General features: G+C 38.3%; 2 protein-coding genes across 2 annotated transcripts; both read left to right on the forward strand.

Moving 5' to 3' along the window:
- The first annotated feature begins 210 nt into the window (after window positions 1-210).
- LOC131298618 (class V chitinase CHIT5b-like) lies at window positions 211-2,596 on the forward strand. The gene is made up of 2 exons (XM_058324097.1): window positions 211-1,460; window positions 2,248-2,596. Exons 1-2 carry the CDS (start codon window positions 344-346, stop codon window positions 2,268-2,270), a joined length of 1,140 nt encoding a protein of 379 aa, XP_058180080.1. The 5' UTR covers window positions 211-343; the 3' UTR covers window positions 2,271-2,596.
- A 6,461-nt stretch (window positions 2,597-9,057) lies between these two features.
- LOC131298664 (class V chitinase CHIT5a-like) lies at window positions 9,058-12,265 on the forward strand. Its single transcript, XM_058324140.1, has 2 exons — window positions 9,058-10,126; window positions 11,920-12,265. The coding sequence occupies exons 1-2, from the start codon at window positions 9,151-9,153 to the stop codon at window positions 11,937-11,939; spliced, it is 996 nt and encodes a 331-aa protein (XP_058180123.1). The 5' UTR covers window positions 9,058-9,150; the 3' UTR covers window positions 11,940-12,265.
- Window positions 12,266-13,572: the final 1,307 nt, after the last annotated feature.

Consider the following 13,572-nt stretch of genomic DNA (forward strand, 5'->3'; position numbering starts at 1 on the left):
AAATTTTAAACTAGACTAGACTGTCCAAATCTAGACCGCACATTCAATTGTCTGAATTTCCTCAAAGACTTACTGATAAGAGTATCTACGCAAATCCAAACCAATAATTGCAGCAATAAAAAGTTTAAATTTAAAGGGTATTCTCCGGTCCAAAATTTGGTGGACCCAATTCCTCCAATTATAAAAAGTTTAATAATGCAGCCTTCAAAAGTAAAGATAAAAAAGCAACCATTTCCATCTTTCCCTGTCGAATTAATAAGGTTTGATATCTCATACACTCGCTTATAAATATCCCAGGACCATTTAGGGGAGTGAAATATTGGCTATTCACACAGTGAAAGCAATGGCAGGTCTAAAAGATTACTACCACCTCTATGTTCTTTTCTTATTGTCCATCACCGCAAATTGTGGTATGGCAGGGAGGCCATCTTCTTCTCAGGCGGTCAAAGGGGCTTATTGGCCTTCATGGGCCGCCTCCACTTTCCCGCCCTCAGCCATCGACACGAGGCTGTTCACCCACCTCTACTACGCTTTTCTTGTACCCAGTAACGTCACTTTTAGATTTGAGGTCTCGAGTTCTAAGGCTCCGACACTGTTGAATTTTACGTCCACGATTCGCAAGAAGAACCCGCCGGCCAAGACGCTTTTCTCGGTCGGCGGGGGAGACGAAGGCCCGGATATCTTTTCACGGATAGCGTCGAGTGCTTCCTCGCGCAAGAGTTTCATCGACTCGTCCATCGAAGTGGCGAGGAAGTACGGATTTGACGGCGTCGATCTTGATTGGGAGTTCCCTCAAGACGCGAAAGACATGGAGAATTTGGGCTACTTGCTCGAGGAATGGCGGGTTGCGGTCCAAAAGGACGCCAAGGCGACGGGCCGGAGCCCACTCTTGCTAACCGCGGCAATGTACTTCTCTGTGGAATTCTTCCTCGGGCCGGTCGTCCGGTCGTTTCCGGTGGCCTCGATTAGCAAAAACTTGGACTTTGTCAATGCGATGTGCTATGACTACCATGGGTCGTGGGACACTACTGCGACGGGGGCCCATGCCGCGTTGTTCGACCCAAAAAGCAACGTATCGACGAGTTATGGGCTCCAGTCATGGATCAATGCCGGGCTCCCTCGAAGCAAGCTGGTCATGGGCCTGCCGTTATACGGGCGGACTTGGAAGCTCAAGGACCCTAAAGTGAACGGCATAGGAGCGCCCGGTGTCGGCTTGGGCCCGGGAAACGGCGGGACTATGACTTATTCGCAGGTGGAGACGTTCAATCGGGAGAATAACGCCACGGTGGTGTTTGACATGGAGACGGTGTCCACGTATTCCTATGCGGGAACTTCGTGGATTGGGTACGATGATGTCAGGTCGACGACGGTGAAGATAGGGTATGCCCAGGCCCTTAAGCTTCGGGGGTACTTCTTTTGGGCCGTCAATGGTGATCAAGAGTGGAAAATCTCAAGACAAGGTAAAATTAATTTACAGCTCAACACAATTAACTGAATCGATCAAATTACATAAAAAGGTGAAATTATACAATGGTCCGGGAGTACCGCCCCATGGTATTTCAGGCCACTTTACAACTACACATTCTTGTGGGATCTATCACTAAGTACATGGATCTCACATGAATGTGTGATTGTAAAATTGTCCGAAGTATCTCGTGGCGGTACTCCCAGATTATTGAATAATTACTCCAATATTTTACTCTTGAATTATTGAATAATTACCCCAAGATTTTAGTCCACATATCTTAATTATAAGAGTAATTATATTGTTCTCCTATAGTCTCATCAAACAAACGAACCTTGTATAGATCAAAATCAAACAATCATTGGGGAACCGCTTGTGGGCTTGCCCCATTGGAGGGCCCTTGCCTAGCTTTGGGTAGGGTTCAACTCCTCTCCATGGTTGGTATTGCGAACTACCTAGCGGGTCGAGGCGGTGGTTTGCTTTGGGTAGTCTAGAAATTTACGCTCTATTAATATTGGGTTCAATTAGTGATCCTCATATGGGGTGGTTCCTTCGTCATTAAATGAGCCCCCACTAATGTAAGGCAAGCTTGGTCCCCAAAAAGTTAGTCGACCGTTTATGAGTTGATTCAGAAACCATGAATTATCACACAAAAAAAACACTATGGAATATGAGTGCATATTGAAGCTCATCTTCACTTCTTTAGGGCACCGGTAAGTAATTATGCAGTATATATTCAGGGGTCTAACACATTCTTCATTATGGTTGATGATGTTTTGCAGCTTCGAGGTCGTGGATTCTATAAGCTAGCCCAGCTGAGCTGCTGTTCTCGGAAGTTCACATGATCTTCTGATCATGTTCTATTCAGTTTATAGCTTTTTTGTTGATCACTTTCAGTTTATAGTCAAAGATTAATCTTCTAGATCTTGTTCAAGTGATAAATAATTAAGGATCATTGGCCTCCTAAATCTATTGTTTTGTAGTATTTGGATGCCATTTGATCTTGCTCAAGTACTGATAAATAGTTTGCCTTTTGCCTTCCAATTGTGTATGTGTTAAAGCTGAAATCATGGGATAACATGAAGGACAAGAATGCTTCGCACAAATTATCAAATAAATGAAATTATCATAGCCCTGCTTGTTACAGCTTAATTAATATTGCTTTGGTTTTATAGCCATTTTCTCTTTTGGACTTGGTCCCAAATTTTTTTTGCACTTTGGCTTGTACTAGTATGCATGGTACGGATTCTTTTTCAATAGTTCGAGCATGGTGCTCCGGATCACTCTAGAACTACATATTTACATACACTTCATCGTGGGTCAATTTTGTCAAAAAACGAAAACCAAGCAAAAACTTGGGGTTCACTCCCTTCGTTCCAAAATTTCTACACATGCATATAATAAAAGCGGGAAATTAATTCCGGACATCAAAAGAAATTAAATTTGGATAATTGCTAGATTAATTCGTCAGCGCGCTTAAGCTAAACTCGGACATTTGAGTTATCAAAAAGAAGAAGAAGAAGAAGAAATTGTTAGACTCATTCTTTTAGTAACTTATAAGCCTAAAACTTATTTCGATATTTTTTACTTTTCATAATTTTTTTGTTGAGCTTTTCGTTGTAATTTTAAGAGTTAATTGTTCCTAATTTATACAATCAAGCACAGAAAAATAAGTAAAATATTTTACAGAAAAATATTTTTGTATAAAATATTTTACTATCATTTTATTGTCAAACAAACTGAGTTGAAAAGTAGTAGCACAAATTAAAACACAGACCGTAACAAAATTAGTACGGAAAAACAGCATAAAATTTTAACCACTCAGCACCAAAGTTTGTACTGCATGCGTGTGCCTCGACTTCTAGTGATACATTAACGAGAGCAAAATGCTTTCTAATAATAGTAGGCAGAACGGGGATTTTGGACATCCTCAAAGCCGAAACAAACAACCAATAACCGACACATTACCGGTCGCCAACGGAAGACCAAAACGGGTGATCACAGGTTGTCCGTTGACCGAGTTCGTTACCTTTTCCCGCGCAATGGGGGGGAGAAAAGTTAGTTATAGGGTTGGGATTGGGAGGTGCTTCTAAATACCGACCCAACTTCTCATTCTCTCTCTCCTGTTCTTTGAATGCTTATGGGGAAGGGCTGAGAAAAGAGAGAGAGAAGTGGGAAGAGAGAGAAGAAGAAGAAGAAGAAGAATAATAATTTGGAACGGCTAACTAAAAAAGGATATAGGATAAATAGTTAAAGAGTCAAACGGGCTTTTGTGCATCATTCGAGCTGTCCGTTCGGCAATTCAACGCCATGTAGCATTCGAACCGTTCATTGCTGAGATAAAATCTAATTTGAATTGCTGAACGGACGGTTCGAATGGTGCACAAATCCTTTCATATCACGGCATCCAATTTTCATAAATAAATGATACGGTGTGTTTTGATCTCCCAATCAAGCTCAACTGTAATCCAAAAAATAAGTCAGATCGAACTTATAGTTTAGCCCTGCTAAGCAAAAAATGAGTTTTGTGCTTATTCAAAAAAATTTCGCGTTTGTTAGTTTTATGCTAAATTTTTGTGAATTATTGATTCGTCTCAACGAAAAGAATCAGAAAAGTAATTTTTTTTTACTTTTACCCAAATAATTTCGGAAATATCGAAGATGAAGCTAAAAAGATGCAACTTTATGAATCAATAATTCATAAAAATTTGGCGCAACGGTAACGAATGCGAGATTTTTTTTTGTAAGGACAAAACTCCCCAAAATTCCTAAAAGTTAAGTGGGACCGATCCCTGCCTTCAGATACCTTTCTCCTTCTCCACCAAAATCGTTTGCCGTTCGTCGCCGCCGCACTGCTTCTAGGTTTGCAATCGCTGATGGCTTCTTGGGTTGCCGACTTGGGAGCTTGATCAGTAGGGGGCTTGGCAAGAGAAGGGCTGCTCAATGAAGGAGGGGGAGTGTATTTTTGCTTTATTTTGTTTTTGTCCAAATTTAGTCCGATTTCTGTCTGAATTTAGTCCGGTGTTTTGTTGGTCATATGCTTGGTGTTAGTTTTATTTTCTGCATGTTGGAGATTCGAACGTCCTAACCCATGTACAAGCAAACACACAATCGAAAAACAAACCAAGGACATAAAATAATCTAAAGCATGAAAAGAACAAGACACATAAATTTACATGATTTCGACTTAAACTAATTGCTTAATCGTACTTCACGGGATGCTGGGTTCTCAATTCTGCCCAGGCAGTTTTGACTGCAGCTGAATTTTGCTTCATTCTACCCGGGCAAAAATCGCTGCAACTCAATTATGCCCGAGCGATTTATTCTGCCACCTTGGAATCTTCTTCACATCTCAACGCTGCGTACCTAATCTCGCTAGGCAAGTTTGTAATAGGGTTACACATATTGTGCTTTGATTGCACCCTCTAATGGTTTGTCCAGTCTGTGGACGCTCATTTGCTCTCATGCAGTTCCTCACTATTGTGTAGGCTTTCGCCTCACAGTTGAAAACAAAACATGGAAATGAAAGCATTAAAAGCCACAAAATATGGGAATGATCATAATTATTCGGTAATTACATATCCCTGATTCCTGCAATGCAAAGAGTCAAAAATGTATGGGCTCACTCGCGGAAAACCCAAACAGAGATTTTCCTTGCCGCTTTTGCTCAGGTGAAAATAATAAAAAAAGTTGGGATTTTTTTTGTTTATCATTAGTTAATTCTAATGTATTTTATCTTATGGGATTTGAGGAGGGAGATGGGTATTTATTAGAATCAAACTCTGCCTATGTGCATAAGAGTATAAGGAAGACACAAACTGCACTTCAAAATCACAAATCAAGGAGGACTGATTTATGAGAACCATTCACCTGTTGACCTTTTGCCGAATAGGAGGGCCCATGGTATGCGCTAAACTTGTCAAGATACGTGTTAGAAGTCAGAACAGAAAAAAAAAATCGAGAAAGAAAAAAAAAACAGTAATGCGTTTGGAAACCTTTTCAGTTCTAGTTTTTTGTTTTTAAGAAATTACAAGTAGAAACAGGTTTATGTTTTCATAAAAACAAAAACCAGAAACATGTTTGGTAATATTCGTGTTTCTCAAAAAAAAAAAAAAGGGGAAAACACCCTTTTGTAGTTTCTACAATTTTCAAAAACTTTTAAAAAGTTTATGAAAAACAAAAAAGTAGAAACTTGTTACCAAACAAATTTTCTTCATTAGTCTTCAAAAAAGTAAAAACAAAAACAAAAAATGAAAAACAAAAAAGTTACCAAACGCCCCTAACTAATGTTTCATTACGCACAATTCATATGCTTGAACGGCAGAAGTTTACAATTTAATACTGTAGTACTTCTTCATCAGAGAAAAACCGGTAAAGAAAAACTGTTTGGATATTTCTTGACTCCTTGAGTCGCAACTTGCAAGAAATAATTTCAAATAATTTTTCTCTTGTATCATGTCCATTTTTTCAGGTTTTAATGCTAACTATGTTTTTCCGAGTTTAAAAAAAGGTGCTAACTATGATTAAATTTAGTGGGACCTATAAATTAAAAGGAACCAATAAGATAAGTTAAAATAATGTTTGACTTTCATTTATTTAGGTACTCCCAAAGAGTTAAACTTGGTTATAGAATCTAAACCTCGTGACCCACGTTCTGAAAAAAAGAAGAAGCTTAAAACCGTTGAAAAAGAAGAAGCTTAGTAAATTATTTTTAAAGTTAACAATGTTGATGTAAAAAATGGCTCACAATGGTATAATCAAACTTAGTAACATTCTTAGAATAATCAAATTTTGGACTTTGGATAACCAAAACTAGCAACATTTTTCAATAATCAAAATTTGTGGATCTCACACCATATAAGTTAATTGGTTCCAAAATTGTATACAGGCATGTTTTAAATGGTATTTTCTTCTTCGCCTGTTCTATATCTCATTCTCTTTACCTACAAACTGTTTCTCTTTCTTTCCCTCCAAAAGTGAAGCTCATATCTTTCGTTCATCTACAATTCAACTAATTGTCGCCGAATTAAGGTATTTCACTTTTTTTTTTCCGTTTCTATTTTATTCTTTTTTCGTTCCTCTCCTTGTGATTGAGTACATGAAGAATCTTGTATTCTTTTCCAAATTCAAGAACATATATGATATTTTTTTTTTTTTGAGTACATGATTTTTTTTTTTCCAAATTCATAATATGAGGAATGGAAGTGACCAATTTTCCCCAAAATTAAGGAAGGTACGTAAACGATATATTTTTGTCCAAAAAAAAACGTAATCGAGGGAAGTGGTCAATGGTGGAAAACATAAGGAGAGAGTGAAATTGTAGTGGACCCCTTATTTTGGTTATGAACTAGAAGTGACCATTGTGGACCTCAACATTGTTAAGCTTAGCAACTTCTTAAATGGATAATCAAAAGCTGATTTGTCAACTTTTGGTTATCCATTTTTGATTATACCACTGTGGATGGCCTTAGAACCAGTCTTGGGGCACAATTTTTGTGATATCTCTTTGGCAAATTTGGAAAAACCGTAACCTAAAATGTTTCCAAATTAAAACTCGGTTTCCTCCACATCTGTGAGCACCAAGACTATTCTAAATTATGTTAAGAATATCACGTTTGCTTGCCAATCTCAAACTAGCAATGAGACTCATTCAAAGCGTTTAATTTTTTGGAGCTTTCCCTCTACAGGTGGTGTCAAGCTAAACTCAGATGGTTGCTTCTACGAGTCCAACAACAAGGCGGAGATTAGAGGGACTTTTAGAGACCACAACAACAGCTGGATCTTTGGTTACTTTGGGAAAACTAACTGTTCTTCCAGTTTGGAGGTGGAAATATGGGCAATCTACAGAGGCCTTTCCATCATGCCAGAGAAAGGGTTACAGAATGTCATTATTGAATCGGACTCAAGTGTTGCTGTGAAACTATGCAACGAAGGCGCCCATTTGGACCATGCGCATTGCTATATAGTTCAGGAAGCAAGGAAAATTGCGGATAGAACTAATGCTACCATTTCTCATATCTTCCGACAAGCTAATCATGTTGCGGATTGCCTTGCTCGTCTGGGGTCACAACAAGAAGATGAAGATTTGTCTGTCACTAGGGCTATTCTGTTTGCGGCGAGTGAATTTGTTCTTGCGAATGCCATGGGGATTGGCCATCTTAGAACCTAGTTGGTTCTTGTTCATCCTATTTAGGATGGTTTGTAATATGTTACTTGTAGCATGACTTGGTTTCGTCAGTGTTTTATAATATTTTCGTTTGACACAAAAAAAAAAAAGGAAGTGCGTCCCGTGGAATCCACAATATTAAATTATGCAACATGTTATGCAACCGTTTAATTTATGAAAGTTTTCGTTTGACCAAAAAAAATTTTCGGACTTCAAAAAAAAATAAATTTGGTTGACAGTTAGTTAAATTGAATTTTGTTTTTAGCTGAATTCCAGCCGGTTACTTGAAAAATGAAAATAATTGTAAGAAAAGATTAATACCACTAATAAAGTGGAATTCGTGAGACCCATGCTAATAAAAGGTACGAAATCTGAAGGGAATTGATATTTTCGCTCTATTTTTTACTGATAGCACTCCATTTTGTTCATGAAATTACAAATGATGATGCTCCATTTTGTTCATGAAATTTAACTTCACGTTAAAAGTGGAGCGCTATCAGTAAAAAAAGGAGCGCGAATATCAGTTTTCAATCTTAAACATCACTTGCAAATTACCAAAAAGATAAATCTTAAACATGACATTGGGAGTTTGGGTTAAGTGTATGTGTGTTTAAGAGGGTCCTTATATTCCTCCATAGTTAGCAATTGCCTAATAGAGGTGGAAAGTAAAATTACTCTCTTACCCTTCTGTGTTTAAAAAAAAAAAGGACAAATGGTCTTGGCCCGCCGTCGTGCGGGAGCTAGATCAGGTCTCAAGCTTGTTAGTCCGATCATAATTATAATCCTACCAGTATGCGGGTAAGGCTCTTGGTCTATAATCTGGGCAGGCTCCGGCATCGAAAGTTTGGGTTAAATGTTGTGTGTGTGAGTGTTTAAAATGGTCATCATATTCCTCCATAGTCAACAATTGCCTCGTGGACGCCCTTACCCTTCCTTTTCGTGTGTCAAAAAGAAGAAGAAGATATACTGTAATTGATTTGCACGTAAATCATTTTGAGAAGTAGAGATTGAGTTCACTATTTTGAAATTTTCGAAGCACACTCAATTACATTAACTTTCTTTGCTTCCTGTAATGTAAAAGACTGTTTATCCACTCAACTTTAAATTCTTTCCTTTCTTTTTTTTTTTTGGACTTCGGATGGAGTAACGCATATACATACTTATATAAGTTCTTAAAAAGATTACATATTTAAAATTGTATTTTTGGTATGTGCAATCATGGATTTAATTTCCACTTCCATTTTAAAATTGATATCACAAACTTTTCCCATTGTATAGTGTATATTTTTGCCTAAATATTTGCACGTAACCTTTTTTTCCCATTGATTTAATTTCCACTTCCATTTTTTTTTTCGCCTTTCAAAAAGAATACCTTTTTTTTTTTTTTCTCTTATCGTCATATTCGAATACCATTTGGAGGAGTGAATTTGGCTACCTATAAGAAGACCAATAGCAGGCCTAAAAAGATCAATACCAACTCTCTGGTTTCCTTCTGTCAACTATCACCACAAATTAAACCATGGCAGTGAAAGGGGGTTATTGGCCTTCATGGGTCTCCGATTTCCGGGGCATCGACTCGAGACTTTTCACCCACATCTATTATGCTTTTGTTGTGCCTGATCACACTTTTAAGCTTGATCTCTCAGGCTCAAGGCTCGGGGATTTTATAAGCGCGGTTCGGCCGGCCAAGGCGATTTTGTCAGTCGGCGGGGAACGCGCAGATCCGAAACGCTTTTCGGACATAGTGTCAAATAAATCCTCGCGCAAGATTTTCATCGATTCATCCATTGAAGTGGCGAGGGCATTTGGATTTGATGGCGTTGACCTTGATTGGGAGTTCCCTCAAGACCATGACGTGAAAAATTTGGGAGACTTACTCCATGAGTGGCGGGCCGCGGTCCAAAGGGAGGCAACGGTAACTAGTCGGAACGCACTCTTGCTAACCGCTGCCGTGCCCTTCTCGGCCAATAGCAACGGGTCATTCCCGGTAGACTCCTTGAAGCAAAACTTGGATTGGATCAACGCGATGTGCTACAATTACCGTGGCTCTTGGGACAACTTTACGGGTGCCCATGCCGCGTTGTTTGATCCAATAAACAAATCCGAATACACGACGGATATGGGGCTTCAGTCATGGATCCGTGCCGGGATACCTCCAAGCAAGTTGGTCATGGGCTTGCCATTGTATGGGCGGACTTGGACGCTCGAGAACCCTGGATCACACGGTATTGGAGCAGCCGCCAGGGGGATCGGCCCAGGGGATGGCGGAACTATGACTTATGCTGAGATTATGAGGTTCAATAGGCAGCATAGTGTCAGGGAGATCTACGATCAGGACACCGTGTCCGCATATTCTTATGCGGGGACTGCGTGGATTGGGTACGATAATGTCAAGTCAACAACAACGAAGATACAGTATGCTCAGCGCCTTGGGCTTCGTGGGTACTTCTTTTGGCAAATTGCTGGCGACCACGAGGGGACAATCTCAAGAGCAGGTGAAAAGAGTTTACTGTTTTCTCAAAGTGCTAGAAGTGTCATTTTGTGAAGGAAAATAAACCCTTTGAAGCCGTTTAACACTTTTAGCACGTTTAGATAGAAAACTAGGCCTAAAGTACTAGTTTCCCCAAAACAAGCCAAAGGCTTTTTGTGCTTTTTCTGTTGTATTTATTTATTTATTTATTGCGTTTGTTAGTGTATGTTTTGTGCTAAATTTTTATAGATTATTTGTTCGTTTCAATAAGAGGAACCGGAAATGTAAATAATTGTGAATTTGACCCAATTTGATTTTAAAAATATTCAAGAAAAAGCCAAAAGTCCAGCTTAAGGTCCAACTTTTTGATTTTTTTTTCGCTTTTTTGGATCTCTAAAAAAAAGTGACGGAAGAAAAGACCGAAAGAGAGCAGAAGACTAGCCTGAGGAACCAACCGTGGAACTTATTTTCATCCTTGAGCTGATTGGAATGGTGAACATGCAGGCCCTGACTGGAAGTGCCGAAAGAACCACTACAAGAGGGGAGCCGGCTTTCACACCCATGCTATGACCCTTGCTATGAACTTCTCATGCCAATTCCCCAAGACCTCTTGTACCCTTTTCGAGCTAAAAAGGAGTTGAAAACAGTAAACAAAATTTTAGCACCTTCTCTGTACCACGGGTGCTCCCCCCCTCTTCTCATCACTGGCCGCCACTTGATTGAGATCCCCAGCAACCTGTCACAAGGCAGCGAGAAAGGGTGAAGATATGTAAAGAGAAAAGAAATTAGATTCGGGCGACTTTCTTATGTTATGTGGTATCGAAGACTGAATTTCGCTGCCAATCCTAGTCAGCAAGCTGAAAAAGCCCTTTCCCCTTTTCATAATAATAAGGTAAGCTTCATAGCTCCAGCCTAGTAAAGGGGCTGTCGCCGCCACTTACTAAGCTCCGGGATAGACTAGGAAAGATATTAGTATAGTAGGCAGCTTAGTTCGGTAATAAGGTCTATAGGACAAGAGCATACGGACTACAAGAGATAACAGAAGAAAGAAGGTACTACCCAGGGAGGAAGGAAGAGCGTCCTTGGTTTGGGTAAAATTATAATTTTTAATTAATTTTTTGATTCTTCTCATCGAGGCGAACGAATAATTCACAAAAGTTTGATGTCAAACTAACAACTGCGTTTTTTTTAATAAGAACAAAACAAAAAATCAAGTTGGCTTCTATTTTTTGAGAAACTAGGTCTAACTTTTCGGTTTCGCTCGCATTAGTCCACTAGGTACTCGATTATCCACACTATTATAATAACAAATGTTACAGTTCAACGTGTTTTCCACAGATATCAAATGCATTTTTCCAAATATCTGTATACCTTTCACAAATATCAATACAAAATTTGGATATTAACAAATATCAATATTGCCCATTGGGTTGAAGTTAGCATTTTTCATAACCTATTAACCTTGCATGAATGATATAACCAATATTCGACTGGTTATTGTTTCACCATTTTCTATGAATATTCATGCATCTACTGCAATAAGTACTGGAATAACCAAATAATTCAATAAAAAGAAAGAAAATTTTCTATAGGAAAGTGATTTTCACACTCCGTTTGGTACAAATGAAATATTTCTATATATAGATATACATTTTCATTTATTTTAGTCCTTGCTAAATGAAATTTACAAGATACCCTCTTTTGTGCTAAAATGTGTCTACAAGAACCAAAGTTGGAGTGCTCTGCGAATTTTGGTAGTAGTTGGTAGTGTTGATTATCAATCCTAACACAATTTTCCATGCTTGATGTTGTGTGCAGCTTCAAACTCGTGGAGTTAAGTTTCATTTCCTTGCTCGTGTAAAGATCGACGGATGTCCGAACTGTACCGTTTTTTGTTTCGATGTTGTCATTTTATCTTCTTCTTTTTTCCTCTTTGCTTGTTTCATTTCCTTGCTCATGTAAGGATCGTCGACGGATGTCCGAACTGTATCGTTTTTTGTTTCGATGTTGTCATTTTTATCCTTGTTTTTCCTCTTTGCTTGTTTCATTTCCTTTGGCTTATGTGTAAAGATGAATCCATGAGATCAGTCGATAACATGCTTCATCTATATATATATTGTGAAGTAGTAAATAAAATTATGTCTGTAACCCTGTTTTTTGTTGAATTTCATGAGGGGCTTTAATGCGGGAGATTTCTTGTATACCTCTAGTTCAGGCGTTGATGATCTATTTTTTTACTGGACCAAGAAGGATAATAGTCGAGTTGTGCGTATTCCTTGACGCGTTGAAAATGGAAATGATAATGAATAAATTGTTTTTGTTTGTACCAAAACTCTAGTGCATAAAAGCCTTATACCTCGAATACAGTACAAAATTTTTATGCGCAAACGTTTTGAGGAAAAAAATAAAATTTGCCATTAGTAACACTTGTTGAAAAAAAAAGAGGGAGAAAGAGAGAACGAGGACAAGGAAGGATACAAGATCCTATTAATTGCGGATAAAAGAAAGAGATCCTATTAAGATCTCATTCCATTAATAACTTTTTCACATTTTTTTTGATTTTGTCCTTATTCAATTTTTTTTTCGCGCTTGTTAGTTTAGCGCCTCATTTTTTTAATTTTTCGAAATTAACAAATACGAAAAAAATTTAAATAAATGCAAAATCAAAAAAAAAAAAAAATCCTAAAAGTTTTCATGGAACCAGGCCTAATTATTTATGCAAGTTGCCTAGGAGTAGGGTCCCCTCTTGTCATGCCCGAATACGCATACATAAATCGCTGACGTCGTTGACTATTCATGTTGAGTGATCTAGTAATAAATTAAGGTTTAAGGGTGAGTTTATGATTTTATTTAACTTCAAAAAATGTTAGCATACATGACACTCGGTCCATGAATGGAAATGAATGGTCAGATTGATCACGTGCCGAGTCTTTTTTTTCTTTTATTTTTACGATTTGTCTAGTCGAGATGAATCAATAATCCAAAAAAATTTAGCGCAAAACTAACAAGCGCGATTTTTTTTTAATAAGAATAAAAAGTGTGAAAAGTTAAACAAAACGAAGTCTTAGTTATAAGGCTGGGAAGGGGGTGCCTCCAAATACCGACTCACTTCTCATTCTCTCTCTTGTTCTTTGAATCCTTATGGGGAAGAGAATTGGGGGATGATGTTGTGCAATAGTGTGCGCAATATTGTGCTGCGGATCTTTAAACCGTTGGATCGTGCATCCGATGGTTCGAAGGTACGCAGCAAGGTGCTATACAGTGTGCACCAACCCAAAGTCCTGAAAGGGCTGAAAGAGGGAATAGTTATAGCTTTTTATAGCCATTTCCTTTTTTGGACTTCGTCCCAAATTTTTATCGCAGTTTGGCTTGTACTCGTATCGTCGGGGTAATTAGGCCCCGTTCCGCTTTCTTTCTAAATCTTCTTTTTCAAAAAGAAAGTAATTTCAAACTCAAATATAACGAAAATGA

The sequence above is a fragment of the Rhododendron vialii genome, chromosome 1a (genome assembly GCF_030253575.1).
Source record: "Rhododendron vialii isolate Sample 1 chromosome 1a, ASM3025357v1".
Lineage (NCBI taxonomy): Eukaryota > Viridiplantae > Streptophyta > Magnoliopsida > Ericales > Ericaceae > Rhododendron > Rhododendron vialii.